Below are 16,223 nucleotides of genomic sequence, written 5' to 3'. Positions count from 1 at the left end.
ATAGCAGCCAATTCACAGGAAGCACCTGTAGGGTCGTAGCACAAGGTAACATGAGGGCTGAAATCTCAGATAAGTCAATTGTCCCTGATTGTGGCGATTGACGAATCCAAAACTGTTGCCAATGCCCTTGTTGAGACAGAGAATTTCAACTTGGAGAAGGCACAACAAATCTCTCCCTGCTAAATTAACTCCCAAATTGAGGGCCCGGGCAAATTAAATTACACACGTTTGAGGGCTGAATCAGACTGTCACAGTTCTGTTAAAGAATAGGAGTTTTCCTGCCTGGTAAGCCTGCTAAGACTTAGGCGAGTGAGAGCTTAAACCCATATCACTGTACACATGAGGCATCCAGCGTAGCTGCTGTGGCCCCAGTATCAATCATAAAGGGAATTGCTACGCCTTGTACAGTTAGATTAACAATTGGTTCATCCTCCAGATCTCTAGTTAAAACGGGCAAATTTTGGGGTGAAGGTAGTCAGGCTGAAAAAGGATTACTAGTGGAAAAAGGTTGCCTTCTCCCATGGGGTCTCCCTGGAGGTTGATTCTGAGGACAATCTCTCTTCCAGATTTTTTTTTCCCAAATCCTCTCTGAATCTCTTGCCCTTTACCCCAACACTGTGCCCACTTGTGAGTGACCACACAACCAAAGGGAACAGCTGCTTTCTATTCACCCTGTTCATGCTCCTCATAAGTCCTCATGTCTCCCCTCTGTCTTCTCTACTCTGCAGAAAACAATCCATGTTTATCTAGTGTCTCCTTAAGGGCAATTTCTCCATCCCAGACAACCTGATGTACCTTCTCTGTGCCCCCTCTAGTGTTATCACATCCTTCCCATAGGGAGGTGACCAGAACTGCACACAGTACTCCGATTGTGACCTGACCTATGCTCCTTACAACTCCAACATTACTTCCTTGCTGTTCTACTGTATGGCATGACTGATTAAAAGTGAGTGTCCCATATGCTTCCATAACTATCTTATTCATGTGCTTTGCTGACTTGAGGAATCTGTGAATAATCATCCCAAAGCCCGTCTGTTCCTCTAAGCTACCCGGTGCCCTGCTATTCATCAAATACTCCTTCATCTTGTTTCTTCTTCCAAAGTGCGTCACTTCACACTTTTATCAGGTTTTAAAAGTCAACTGCCACTGGTCTGCCCACCTGACCAACATATCTGCATTTGCATCTTATTGTAATCTACAACCATCTAGTTCATTATTAATCATTCAACCAATTTTAGTGGCACCTGCAGATTTGCTTAACATTTCTTGCACGTTTTCATCAATATCATTTTTATATATAACACAGGCAATAAGGATGCCGGTACTGATCTTTTGTGGTTCCATACTAGACACTCCAGTCACACACTCAAGCCTTCTACCCATACCCTTTATATCCTAATGACTAAGCCAGTTTCTAATCCATCTCGCCAGGTTTCCCTCCTTTCCCTTCTCAATCAGTTTCCCATGTGGAGTCATTTCTATAAATCATAGAATGTTGAGGCCCCAACACACCCATACAGGACTCCACTGACAAGATGTGATGAGTCAAAGATCCATTCATGCAGACTATCTTCTGCCATCCAGCCTATCTTTGATCTATGTTAATATATTACCCTCTACAGCATGACCTTTTATTTTGGCAGTAACCTTTTAATACATTACTGAATGCCTTCTGGACATCCAAGTGCAATGCCTTGTACTTGTAAAAATTAAATCAGTACATTTTTACAATTAATTTGCATTAAATCAAAGAATTTCTTCAATTTGAGTAACCTTTCTAATTTAGGGGTTTCCTGTTTGCAAGCCTTGTCCATCTTTAATTGATTTTAGTTCCTTGGTGTTGTTGAACTTGCTTTCAAAAGGTCCTTTCCTCAAACAACTGATTCAATCGGTCTTTGACTTGTGATGTATCTTTAACACATCCTCGCCTCCATCCCATCCTACATCCGTTCCATAGTGGGGCATTAACCCCACAGCCATCTGACTAAAGTGATGGATCGTGTCATTGAACCATTCTGGCATTCAATAGCTGACACAAGTTGCTAAGACAAAACAAGGGTAGCTTAGATTTTGAGGACATCAATGAAGTTCTGTGGCTTGTTAAAATTGTTTTATTCTGCACTTGAGCAAAAGTGGTTGAATGTAATGCGCAAAAGTTTAATTAGCTGATGGTATTTAATGATCACCCCATGGCATATTTCAAGTTTTGTTTCTTTCCACGTGTGAAGCCTTTTACTTGTAGCCTTCCAGTTGTGGAATATTGACACTGAGATTAGTAGTGTTCTTGTTTGCAACAGAATGCAAGGGGATGTTTTTGTGTGAAGCCCTATTCCAGCATCCAAGGGTCAGTAATGGAGCTGTATTAAACCACTGAAGCCTACATTTAGTTAATAGTTTCAAAATGTATTTGTTACTCTGGGTCAACAATGAATTATACATATCCTACATTATTCAAAGAGTTGAATATAGTGATGGTGAAGCTTGAAGTAAATAAATGTAAATCTGTTTAATTTATAACAGTGCCGTTTATTACCTGCCAGTGACAAGACCGCCGTTTATTTTCTAAGTAGGTGGCAGTGAGCTGCCAACTTTTGATCCTTTGCACAAAAACCAAATTGCTGGAAAAGCTCCGCAAGCCTGGCAGCATCTGTTGAAGGAAACAACCTAGCTAACATTGTGGGTCCAGTGACCCTTCCTCTGAACTGATGGTAGCTGAGAAAATGGAACATAGAACATTGCAGCACAGTACAGGCCCTTCGGCCCTCAATGTTGTGCCGACCTGTCATACCGATCTGAAGTCCGTCTAACCTACACTATTCCATGTACGTCCATATGCTTGTCCAATGATGACTTAAATGTACTTAAAGTTGGCAAATCTACTAGCGTTGCAGGCAAAGCATTCCATTCCCTTATTACTCTCTGAGTAAAGAAACCACCTCAGACATCTGTCCTATATCTTTCACCCCTCAATTTAAAACTATGCCCCCTCGTGCTCGCCGTCACCATCCTAGGAAAAAGGCTCTCGCTATCCACCCTATCTCACCCTTTGATTATTGCCAGTTTATGCGCAGAGAAAGCGGAGAGGTATGGGGTATGGAGTATGGAGTAAATGATTGGATAGAGCCCAAAGAGAGAGAAGAGCAGTTGGATTGACAAAGAGTTGATAACAATCAGGCTGGGAGAGTGAATAATTGTTAATGGAGACTATTAGTGACTAACAACAGGGGGTGTGTGATGGCAGGCTATGTGATAACAAGGCCTGCTGTGTGGTGTAGGGGACTGGGACATGGGAGAGTTTAGGCCCAAAATTATTGAACTGGATATTGAGTCCGGATGGCTGCAGGATCCCCGAGTGGAAATTGAGGTGTCGTTCTTCCGGCTTGCATAGAGGTTCGCTGGAACCCATCAAAAAGCTAGAAACAGAGATGTTGGCCAGGGAACAGGGTGGTGTGTTAAAGTGACAGCCAACAGGTAATTCAGGGTCTTTTCGAAAGCAAAATGTACATGTTCTGCAAAGCCATCACCCAGTCTACGCTTTGTTTCCCCAATATAGAGGAGACCACATTGTGAGCAGCGACTGCAGTAGATTCTGGGAAGTGCACTTGAAGTGTTGCTTCACCTGGAAGGTCTGTTTGTGCCCTTGGATACTGGGGAGGGAGGAGGTAAATGGGCAGGTGTTGCACCTGCACCAGTTACAGGGGAAGGTGTCATAGGGCTGTGGGTGTGTGTGAAGGAAGTGTGGACAAGGTGTCCCAGAGAGAACAGTCCCTGCAGAAGGCAGACAAGGGAGAGAAGGAGAATATATGTCTGGCAGTGGCATCTTGCTGGACGTGGTGGAAACGCCACCACCCTGTTTCCTGACCAACATCTCTGGAACTTTGCAGCAAGCCAGAAACAGCGAATCTCAATGCAATACAACTCCTCATTTTCCGCTTGGGGATCCTGCAGTCCTCCGGACTCACTATAGAGTTCAATAATGTTAGGGCCTAAACACTCCCATGTCCCAGCCCCCTACGTCCCACACTAGGGCTTTTTACCTCATAGCCTACCATCACACACCACCTGTTGTTAATCACTAATAGTCCCCATTAATGGCTGCTCACCCTCCCAACCTGATTGTTATCAACTCTTTGTCTATCCAACTGCTCTTTTGTATCTTTAGGCTCTGTCCTATCATTTTCTCTGTACCCCATCCCTCTCCCTTCTATCTGCATATAAACTGACGTTCTCCCACCCAACATCAGTTCTGAGGAAGAGTCATCGGACCCGTAACGTTAGCTCTATTGTTCCCTTCACTGATGCTGCCAGACCTGCTGAGCTTTCCCAGCAGCGTATTTTTTTTGTTTCTGATTCACAGCATCCACAGTTCGTTTGGTTTTTATTGAGCCTTTGTGATTTTTGGGAGTCTTGGGGACATTCAGAAGTGTTGTTAGGAAGGAGTTCCAGGAAGTAGTGAAGGAATGGTGATTACAGTTCAAGTCAGAATAGTGAAGCTTGGAGGGGAGCTTGTAGCTAGTGATGTTCCCAGGTCTCTGCTCTCCATGGCCTTTTTAGATGAAGAGGCCACAGAATTGGAAGGTGCTGTTGAAAGGAGCCTTGGTGTTCATATACACTACTAGCCGTGCTGGAAATAGACAACTTTTGTCCTGAATGGTATCAAGCATCTTGTATTGTTGGAGCTACACCCATCCAGGCAAATAGAGAATATTCCATCCTGACTTGAGCCTTACAGATGGTGGACAGGTGTTTGCTGGGGGTCGGGGCAGGGGCGGGGGCTGGAGAGTGATTTGCTTGTGGAGTTCCCAGTCTCTGACCCGATCTTGCAGCCACAATAATAATAATTATGATTTATTCATTTGAGTTTCTGGTCACTGTCTCTGTTATTAATAATGTCATTGAATGTCAAAGAGCAGTGGGTAGATTCTCTTGTTGGCGATGATTATTGCCTAGATATTGAGGCACGAATATTACTTGTCACTTATTAGTCTAGGCCTGAATGTTGAATGCCTGAAGCCTCAGCACTTAACCTCACCTTTGACCTTGTGCTGGAGGGGTAATCATTGAAACAACTCAAAATGCTGGGCTTCAAATGCTACCCTGAGGAGCTTCTGAGATTGCCATGATCGGCATCCAACAATTATAACCATTTTCCTCTCTGCTTGGTCTCTTTGCAGCCACTGGAGAATTTTGCCTCTGAGCCTCCTTTTTTGATTTTCAGTTTTGCAAGGCACCTTGATTCCACACATGATTAAGTGCATCTTGATGACAAGGACAGTTACTCTCCCTGCATGTCTGAAATTTGGCTCTGTTGCCAGCAATTTTGGACAAGCTGGAACGATTTCAAAACTGCTTGACCCTAATGGAGCTCAGACTGAGCATCAGTGAGCAGGCTTCTGTTGGGACCCACAGTCTATCTTGAGGACTCATGCCACCTCCTTCCCAACTGTATGCCACTGTAATATCATCTCTGGTGTCTCTGTCCTACTGTTAGACGATATGTATAGGAATGCTGAGAGAGCTTGAGATATTAGCTGCGTAATACGAGCCTATGTGAATGTTTGGTTGGTTGATTCTGTCAGGCAGTTGCTTGAGTAGTTTTTATCAGACAGCTCTCCCAGATTTGGTCCCCACTCCCAGGACATTTATAGGCTTTATCTGGAAAACGGTGATGTTGTCGTTCTGTTGCTGAGGTCAATGTCAGGTGGTTTGTCCAATTTTATTGCTTTTTGACTTTGTGATTTTATACAAACAAAGGCTAGACTATTTAAGTGTTGTTAGAATTGACTATTGCTGTCTCATTAAGGCCAGACTGCATTAGGTCATGAAATTCCTGCTCCAAAACAAACACCGTATGCTAGAGAAACTCAGCAGGCCTGGCAGCATCTGTGGAGAAGAAGCATGTTAACGTTTTGTGTCCGGTATGATTGTATAGAACCTCCGCTATCCTTTGCAGAAATGTTTCATCATTTCCATCCTAAAAGGTTGAATGTATCCCCAGGTTCTAGCCTGTACAGCCAGGGAAGAATTCTTCTTGTGTTTAGTCTGTCCAGCCAGTTAGTTGCACATGTTTTGTCACCAACTCTAATGGTTTGTTTTATTTAATTACACATTTATGAATCAATTGAATTTAAATGACAATTGTTGTGGTGATATTTGAACTGTCCCCATACTTTGACTTGGGCCTGAATTGCTAATCTAGTAACATTACAACCACATCATTTTTTTTTGCTTTTTTCTTCTTTCAAAAGAAAAACATGGTCAGAAGTCAGATGACACCAGGTTACAGTCCAACAGCTTTATTTGAAATCACAGGCTTTTCTAAGCATTGTTCCTTTTGTCAGGTGAAATGGTGTCACCTGACTTCTGACCTTGTCCACCCCAGTCCAACAGTGCCACCTCCACACAAAGAAAAACACAGAAAGGTTGCACAGAAAGAGACCGTTCAGGCCGTTGTGCCAACAAGAGCAATTTATCTTGACAGTCCACAGACCTTGACTAATTTTGTTTTCTTCAGATGCTTATGTAATTCCTACCCCTTGATCAGTGCATTCCAGATGTTGCTGACATAATGAAATCTCTCTGGTCGGCTTTGGTACTTCTGCCAATCATCTTAGACTAGTGTCCTCTGGTTTTCAACCTCTCCACTAATGAGAACATCGTAGATAGATAGGCAGACCAATACTTCCTTTGTAAGCTGCATGGTCATGCTGATGTCTGGAGGTTCTGTGCACGCCTATCGACATGCAGTCACCGGGAAGAAAGGAGCAGTCGATATTTCAGGTAATACCTGAAACATTGATACCTTCTTTCCTGCAGATGCTGCCTGGTTTGCTATGTTCTTCCCATCTCCTGTTTATTGATCTTTGGATTCCAGCATCTACAGGGTTTATTTGTCTCTAACCATGTATGTAGATATGTTGACTTCCAGTACTGAAGTCAGTTCTGTGCATGAACCTCTAAGGTGGTGACTGCACAGCTGTTGGTAGGTTCATGCATTGGTATGCCAATTATCATATCTTCCAAAAGTTGTCACTCTGCGTTGGCGTCAGAGGTCTGTGTTGCAGTAAGGAAGTTATGGTGGACATTAGTCCAGATCCTACGTGATTTTAAACAGCTAATCCAAATCTAATAGTAATGCAAGAGAAAGAGTTGTTAGAACAAAACGCCACAGGCCTGAGACGTCAACTCTGTTTCTAACTCCACAAATGCTGTAGGCCTGCTGAGTATTTCCAGCATTTTCTCACTTTATTCCTGTTTCCTTCTCTTTTAGGACACCAAACCCAACGTCTCCAATCTTTCCATGTAAATGATATTCTTATCCCTGGAACCATTTTAATTAAACCTTTCTGCACCCATCCCATTCCCTTGAAAGTATTGCTAAATTTCAGAAATGAATCTGGTATTCTTATTGTGGCCAAACCAGTCAAATGAGAGCAAAGCGCTGCAGAAGCTAGAAGTCTGGAAGAGAGCACAAAATGCTGGAAGAATTCATCAGGTCTGGCAGCATCTGGAGAGAGAAACAGAATGAACATTTCGCATCTGATGTTACTGTACCTTGGAGCTGAAGGATGCTGAAATATAGTCACATAAACAAAACAGATTGTGAGGGTATCCAGAACGAAAACAAGGGAGTTGTAATGGCAGTTATGGAGGAATAGACATATAAAATGGATGTGAATGAAGTTGTGAAAAGGAGAAAATGAGCTGGTCTGACCTGTATGTGACTCCCAGTCTGCATGGTGATTCCTTATTGGCCGCTGGGAAATTATGGATGGTCGGTCAGTGTTTGCCTAGCCACTGCCGCCCGTAGCGCATGAACAAATATTAAAAACAAACTTTCATGCAGTTCTTCCCAGTCCATAACCACTCACTGCTTTGTGATTTTTTTTGGTGTTCTCCTATCTCTTTTGCCACTTAGTAAATCTGTTGCATCTTGTTCTTCTTTTTCACCAATGAAAACAATGTTTTCTTCATCAACTTTGTCCAGACCCTCATGATTTTCAACACCTCTGCCAATTCTCCTTTCAATGTTTTCCCTTCCAAAAAAAAGTCCTAATTTCTGGCTTCAGAACCAGTTTGATTTTTCATCTTGCTGTTCTCTAAATCCCTTCTGCACCTTTTTCACAACTTTCCTAAACTCTGCTGCTCAGAATTGGACTCAGTAATCCAGCTGAGACAGAATGAGTATCCTGTTCAAGTACAAATTCATCACAACCTTTTCGTTCTTTAGTTAGAAACATTAGTTCTGCTCTGTCCACAGATGTTGCTGAACCGAGTGAGCATCACCAGTATTTTTGGCTTTGTGTAATTTGAAAATAAACTATTCAAGAGTCAGAGATGGTAGGAACTGCAGATGCTGGAGAATCTGAGGTAACAAGGTGTAGAGCTGGATGAACACAGCAGGCCAAGCAGCGTCAGAGGAGCAGGAAAGCTGACATTTTGGGCCTGGACCCTTCTTCAGAAAAATGATTTTTTTCTGAAGAAGGGTCTAGGCCTGAAATGTCAGCTTTCCTGCTCCTCTGATGCTGCTTGGCCTGCTGTGCCCATCCAGCTCTACACCTTGTTATCTCATTTATTCAAGAATCAGTTTGTTTTAACTTGGTGTTGTAAATAGTGTGAGAAGCTCTATAATAATGAGAGTGCTATTGTCTTGTCTTGCAGTTCGTTCTTTTGGGACAGAGGATAGGCCTACAGATAGACCAATACCACCTCGTGATGAAGTGTTTGAGTACATCATCTTCCGGGGCAGTGATATCAAAGATCTCACAGTGTGTGAGCCACCAAAACCTCAGTGTTCTCTGCCTCAGGATCCTGCTATTGTTCAGGTGAGTTGAGATGATCTGTGGGGAAGATAGCAGCTGCTGTGCTGGCGATTGAAATCAGTGATCTCTGGTGAGCTGGGGCTGGTGAGAGATTTACTGTTGTGGGATTTCTGTTTCCAATGGCTATCTAGTTTCCTACGTGGAAAAAAAAATGTTTGCAGCCAACTGAGTACAAGAATCGACTGGCTGTGATGCTGTTTTTCTCGAATCAGCCTATCGACCTACTTCTATTAAATTAAAACAAAGAACTGTGTGAATTCTGGAAATCTGAAACAAAAACAGAAATTGCTGGAAAAATTCAGCAGGTCCGGTAACGTCTGTGGAGAGAAAGCACTATTAATGTTTTGGTTCCAGTGGCCAGCTTGTGTTGTTTGGACTGACGAGAAGAAAACGTTGATGGCTGCAATCTAATAATCATAATGCACCCAGCAAAGGTTCAATGGCTTGAGGGTAAGGATGAATTGGCCTTTGTGGTTTTTGCCTTTTAAGTTGACAGTCAAGTGGCAAGTAATGGCTGTTCCATCGCAGCTTGTATAACAGGCAAGTCCTTCCCCCTCCTTGTCACAACAGGGGTGCAAACCTGCCCCATTGGGCAGTGTGAGCAGTCTTTACTGAAAATCTGCACTGTGCTTTGCTCTAGATTGAAGTTAGCTCTTGAGCTTTCCTTGGGTTTTCGGAGGAAAAACTGCTCTTAAATGCTTCTATTAGGTGCTAAACATGAGAAATAGGTTGCTCTGACCGATCTTTCCTACCCCTTGCAAGCAGCAACACCCGTTTTCCCTCCTCTCCGAGGACCTCCAAGCTAACAGCGGTTGTTTATGAGAGATCATTTCAAAAAGTTTGGAAAGTCTTTTCAAGACTTTCATATTGGCTACTAATGTTGATTGTATACAAGATGATCATTATATGCCACTAATAATTTTCAGAAATATATTCTGTGCATAGGTCAAATATGAATTAAGATCCATCACTTATCAGTCTGTGTGTCTGTGACCATATATATCCAGTTGTATATGTTTGGCAGCTTGTGTTCATGCACTCAAGTGTCTAATTTGTGGAGGTAGAAGCTTGGAAAAGTAGATGATTATTCATAAGGTAGGCAGTAAAGACCTACAATTTTTGGCATAAGTCGTCAGAAAATCGTGGAATCCATGCAGTGCAGTGCAAAAAAAAAGGCCATTCAGCCCAACAGGTCCACACGGCCTCTCCAAAGAGCATCCCACCCTGACTCATTTCCCTCACCCTGTATTTCCCCGTGTCTTGCCCAAACATCCCTGGACACTACCGGCAATTTAGCATGGCCATTCCACTTAGCCTGCACATCTTTGGATTGTGGGAGGAAACCCACACGGACACAGGGAGAATGTGCAAATAGACAGTTGCCCAGGGCTGGTCTCGAACCTGGGTCCCTGACGCTATGAGGCAGCAGTGCTAACCTCTGAGCCACCTTTCTGCGCTGTACAACTTTGACCTTCTCACTGTTTTTGACGTTGTGCACTTGTAGATTTTGAAAATATTCTGATGTATTTGGGATGGGATATAGAACATAGAACATTACAGCACAGTACAGGCCCTTCGGCCTTCGATGTTGTGCCGACCTGTCATACCAATCTGAAGCCCATTTAACCTACACTATTCCATGTCCATATGCTTGTCCTATGACGACTTAAATGTACCTAAGGCTGGCGAATCTACTACCGTTGCATGTATAACATGTACTGTTGAGCTAATCGGCATAGGTCTGAGGTTGAACCTAGTCCTTTATGTTCTCTGTGGTTTCATTTGATAGGGATGGTACTGCTGTGATTTTAATTTTTCGTGCATCTCTCAAATAGCGTTTGCATAGATTGGGAGCTCGCTGGTGCCATCTTGAGGCACCACTGGGTGCAGCATTAATGCAATTCAGGAATAAAGATTGTCAGAGATAACAAGGTGTGGAGCTGGATGAACACAGCAGGCCAAGCAGCGTCTTAGGAGCACAAAAGCTGACCTTTTGGCCTAGGCACTTCATCAGAAAAGGGGGAGGAGGAGAGGGTTCTGAAATAAATGGGGAGAGAGGGGGAGGCGGATCAAAGATGGCTAGAGGAGAAGATAGGTGGAGAGGAGATACATAGGTCAAAGATGCGGGGATGGAGCCGGTAGAAGTGAGTGTAAGTTGGGAGGTAAGGAGGGGATAGGTCAGTCCGGGGAGGACAGACAGGTCAAGGAGGCGGGATGAGGTTAGTAGGTGGGAGGTAGGGGTGGGGCTTGAAGTGAGAGGAGGGGATAGGTGGGAGGAAGGACAGGTTAGGGAGGCGGGGACGAGCTGGGCTTGTTTTGGGATGCGGTATGGGGAGGGGAGATTTTGAAGCTTGTCAAATCCACATTGATACCATTGGGTTGCAGGGTTCCCAAGCAGGACATGAGATGCTTTCCTGCAACCTGCCCTGGCGGAGGTTCAGGTTGGACATGTCATCTAAGGAATGGGAGGGCGAGTTGAAATGATTCGTGACTGGGAGGTGCAGTAGTTTAGTGCGAACCGAGCGTAGGTGTTCTGCAAAGTAGTCCCCAAGCCTCCTCTTGGTTTCCCCAATGTAGAGGAGGCCACAGCGGGTGCAGACACAAGTTCCACATCCTAGGTAATGATATGCCTCCCAAGTTCCTTTATTGACTTCTATGAGCCCTAGTATACCATATTGAGAGATGTGCAGGTGAACCTCTGCTTGATGTGGAAAGTCATCCTGGGGCCTGGGATGGGGGTGAGGGAGGAGGTGTGGGGACAAGTGTAGCACTTGCTGCAGATGCAGGGGAAAGTACTGGGTGTGGTGGGGTTGGAGGGGAGTGTGGAGCGGACAAGGGAGTCAGGGAGTGAGTGGTCCCTCTGGAGGCAGACAAGGGTGGGGTGGGAAAAATATTTTTGGTGCTGGGGTCGGATTGCAGATGGAGCAAGTGTCGGAAGTTGATGTGTTGTATCCAGAGGTTGGTGGGGTGGTAAGTGAGGACGAGGGGGATTGTCTTTTTTGGCGGTTATTGCGGGGACGGGGTGTGAGGGATGAGTTGCGGGAGACACGGTCGAGGGCATTCTTGACCACAACCGGTGGGAGGATGTTGCAGCCCTCGCAAAACGAGGGCATCTGAGATGTACGGGAGTAGAATGCCTCATTCTGGGAGCAGATGCGGCGGAGGCCAAGGATTTGGGAATAGGGGGTGGCATTTTTGCAGGAAGGTGTGTGGGAGGAGGTGTATTCTAGGTAGCTGTGGGAGTCAGTGGGCTTGAAATGGATATCGGTTTCTAGGTGGTTGCCTGAGATGGAGACAGAGGTGTCCAGGAAGGTGAGGGATATGTTGGAGATGGTCCAGGTGAACTTGAGGTTGAGGTTGAGGTGGAATTTTTAAAGTATGTACCCTTGAGTGATATTCCTTAAATTCGCTAAATGCCATGGACATTGGTTAAATGCTGTGGACATTCCTTTTTAAATACGACTGCATTCCAAGTATGCCAAATGAAAACACAAGTTCCACATCCTAGGTAATGATATGTCTCCCAAGTTCCTTAATTGATTTATTATTGACTTCTGTGAGCCCTAATTTTGGACTTTCTCACACCACTTCCCTGAATATCTATTATGTCAACCCTCAGACTTTTTCTTCTATATAAATGTTACATGTAGCTTCTAACTGTCCCTCCCACTGTTCTTCGTAATCAGCATGTGTGGTGACTAATCTTGGCTGAGATTGTAGCAGGTTTACGAACTTAGAAATAGGAAATAGATGACAGTTCATTTGGTCCATTGTCAAGATAGTCGCTAGGAGCTCCAGATGGAAATTCAGAAGACACTTCACCCAGTGTTCAGAATGTGGAACTCATTACTATGAAGAACATTTGATGTGAACTGTACACTTATATTTAAGTGGAAAGTAAGAAGGCTTCTGTGGGAGAAATGAGTCAATAGGTGGTTCTAATGGGAGATTTACATGAGAAACTGAAAGAGGCAAATTGAAAGGAGTGTAAACATTAGCCTAGATTGGTTGGACTTAATGGCCTGTTTTTGTGCCATATATCAAATCTAATCAATCAATGCATACGCTTGGGGGAAAAAACTTATTCAGTTTAAGATAACAAGGTGTTGAGCTGGATGAACACAGCAGACCAAGCAGTGTCAGAGAAGCAGGAAGGCTGACGTTTTGGGTCTGGACCCTTCTTCAGAAAATTTTTTGAATTTGGCGATGTTCCTCAGAACCTAATGCCCTTACAGATTGTAGTGGTCATGGATTTGGAAAGTCCTGTAAAAGGCGCTGTGTTGAATTGTTGCAATTCATCTTGTGGATGCTATAAAGTATTGTTATTGAGCATTGGTATTGAGGGGGTGAATGGTTGTGTGCCAGACAAGTAGGCTGCATTGTCCCAGATAGTGAGTGCTTCTGGAGTTGTTGTTCGGTGAAGTTTTATTTCTCCCCCCCCACCCTCCTTCTTTCCTTCACTTACTGAGTTCTGGCCTCTCTCAGCCTCTAATTCTTTTCCAGATTAGTTTAAAATTATGTCCCATGGTTATTGACTATTCAACATCTCTTCATTTGAAGAAGACCAGAAGCCCATCTTCATTTAGTTTTGGATTTAAACAAAATGAAACATTGCAAACACATTATTCCTAACTCTCTCGCCCACCACCTTCACCAGGATGACATTTTTCATGTGTTCACAGTTCATTGTCCAGATAAGAGACCCCATCTTAATTACATTAATCCTTATTTTGTTAACATTATCCCTCTGCCAAGGGAAACTGATCTTTCCTATCTACTTTATTTGGACATTTTACTATTTTATGCAGCTGTTTTTTCCAGAACAAACAATGTAAAACTACTCAATTTTTCTTCATAGCTAAAATTTTTGATGCGTAGTGGCATCTTCTCAAATTTCACTTTCGTTCTGACCTGTGGTTTCATATCTTTCTTGTAATACTTGCAGTACTCCAACTGAGGCCTAATTGGCACTTAATTTTTTTAAAATCAGAAACTTGTATTTCACTCTCCTTTATAGATGCTGCCATACATGCTGAATTTTTCCTGGCAATTCTTTTTTTAATTTCACATCTCTATTGTTAGTGTTTTGTTATAATGTCTTATGTAGCTTGAGTAAAACCGCCTTACACTGCACTCTTGACCTCAGCAAATAAGAGGCAATCCTGTGTGTCAACCTCGCCTGCTTTCAGGGATCTACAAACATGAACTTCATTGTTCCTCTTTTCCCCCAAACCGCTCCAATTCCTACCATTTAACGTGCATTCCCTTGCCTTGTTTGTCCTCAAATGAATTATTCTATATTTTTTCAGATTGAATTAACATTGTCACTTTCTTACACATCTCACCAATCTATTGATACCTTCTTGCAGTCTATATTCTTTTCATATTGTTTTGCAAGTTTCTTAATCGTCTCCCTCACACTTAAGCCAGTCATTTGCTGTTTACCATGATCACAAGCGACCTAAGATTGAATCTTGTGTCACAACCTTACAGTCTCAAATCATTCTTTGTCCATTGCATTTGCCGTTGCTGTCTATCACTGAACGTTTGGCTCCACCTTACTACTTCTCCTTAGATCCTGTGAGCATTTGACTTTCTGACCAGTTTTCAGTGTAGACTGTTGTCAGAGCCTTGCTAAAATCTGTATAGACCTTATTAAATGTGTGGGCTGTCTTCTTCTCCCCCCCCGCCACACACGCGCGCAAAACACCGCGACACACACAGATACAACTGTTCCTTGACAGATTTGTGCTAACTATCCTTGTTCAATCTGCACCTGTCTAAATGACTTTTTTTTGTTCTTCAGAACAAAAGCTTCCTCACTGAGAAAATGACTTGGCCGTGAAATAATTGAATATTTTGGAGAAGGAGAGTGGAGTGTGCAAGCTATCGAATGATTCCTCAGCACTCCCTGGCTATAATACTGCATTTTTTGTTTGTTTCCCTTCACAGTCTTCACTTGGCTCCTCCTCAAGCTCTTCTTTCCAATCTGTGGGTTCCTATCCACCATTCAGCAGAATGCCAGCGTATAGCCAGTTTGGGCCAAGCCCGCTAGTGACGCAGCAGTACAATGCGGTTGGTGTTGGTAAGTTTTTATTTGTAGCAAGTTAGTAAATGAAAGTATCGTTCTCATTTGAAATGATTCGTCCCACTGCTGCTGCTTTCCATGTGGCACAAGGGAAATTCTGCATTGTCAAGGCCGTTCTCCTTTTTCAAACCTTAGGCCAAGTATGTCCCCTTGGGTAGATCTACAAGATCCATTGACATTATTTGAAGAGCAGACATGTTCTGGTGTTATCTCTTGGTTGGCACCATCAAAAACTGATAATCTACTATTTTGTTTTTGTCAGGGTGCTGTTGTGTACGGGTATTGTGAAGTGACCACACTTGTGATTTTAAAAAATAAGATTAATTATTTTTTATTTCACCTCTGTGTTATATAAATACCCATGCAATCATTTTTACTAGCAGTATTGTGTCTGATGCCAGTGAACAGGTCCAAGTATATGTGGAATGAAAATTTACTTTGTTTTCCATATGTTGTTACTGTGAAGGAATGGCCACATTTATCCCTCACTTGACAACAAGCGCGTTTACATTCTTGGAGTTGTGCGGTGAATTGAGCTGAGGTATATTAGCAATTGTTGAAAGTCAAGTTGGGAAAGTGGGATTCATTGATCATTATGTGCTAACTGTCGACGATTTGTGGTTTTCCCTCAGTGCAGGAAATCATTTAGTTTTTGCAGGCCAGATAGTGCAATAAGCATGTATCTGTTCATTCTCTTAGCCTTCTAAAGGATGCGGTAAGGTCCATATTTGTTGCTCATTGCGAATTACTCTTGAACTGAATGGCTTGTTAGGCCATTGTGTAGGGTAGTTAAGAATTACTCATATGCAATGCAGACCAGTATGGATGACCAATTTCCATTCCTAAAAGAAATTAATGAGTTGGTACAGCATGATCATTTCATGGCACCAATAGTAGAACCAACTTTCAATTTCACATTTTTCTTAGTTGAATATGAAGTTCAGCTATCACAGTGAGATTTAGACCTTGTGCCCTTTTAGCCTTGGCCTCTGGATTAGTAAATGAGTAATATCCCCGTTCTACTTTTTTTTAAACCCCAAATTCATTTCCAAAACAAATGAATTTAAAAACCCAATAATTAACTGGAAGAGTTAATATATTTTTATGGCTTGGCATCACCTCTATAATGCATGTGATGCAAGCCCATTCAAGACATGCTTATTATCTTCAGTGTTATGCAGGAAGGAGTCCCAGTCTTGCAGTGTTTTAAGGGTTCTCCATTTTTTTTGAACTGCTGTGAAATATGAATAATGGTGACAGTGAGGCTACTGTCCGGGGATTCTTGAACCCTTGGCTTCAGTTGCAGACTTTGA

General features: G+C 43.0%; 1 protein-coding gene across 4 annotated transcripts in view; it reads left to right on the top strand.

Annotated features, from left to right (window-relative positions):
* LOC125459805 (protein LSM14 homolog A-like) overlaps positions 1-16,223 on the top strand; it is a 71,459-nt gene that overhangs the window by 31,359 nt on the left and 23,877 nt on the right. For all 4 annotated transcript variants that reach the window (XM_048546682.2, XM_048546681.2, XM_048546679.2 and 1 more), the window contains exons 2-3: positions 8,662-8,825; positions 14,775-14,907. In XM_048546682.2, the coding sequence (XP_048402639.1) occupies positions 8,662-8,825; positions 14,775-14,907 (297 nt within the window). The remainder of the gene's footprint in view (positions 1-8,661; positions 8,826-14,774; positions 14,908-16,223) is intronic.

The sequence above is a fragment of the Stegostoma tigrinum genome, chromosome 16, assembly GCF_030684315.1.
Source record: "Stegostoma tigrinum isolate sSteTig4 chromosome 16, sSteTig4.hap1, whole genome shotgun sequence".
Lineage (NCBI taxonomy): Eukaryota > Metazoa > Chordata > Chondrichthyes > Orectolobiformes > Stegostomatidae > Stegostoma > Stegostoma tigrinum.
The sequence above is the reverse complement of the archived record's forward strand: the minus strand, read 5'-3'. Positions and strand labels throughout refer to the sequence as shown.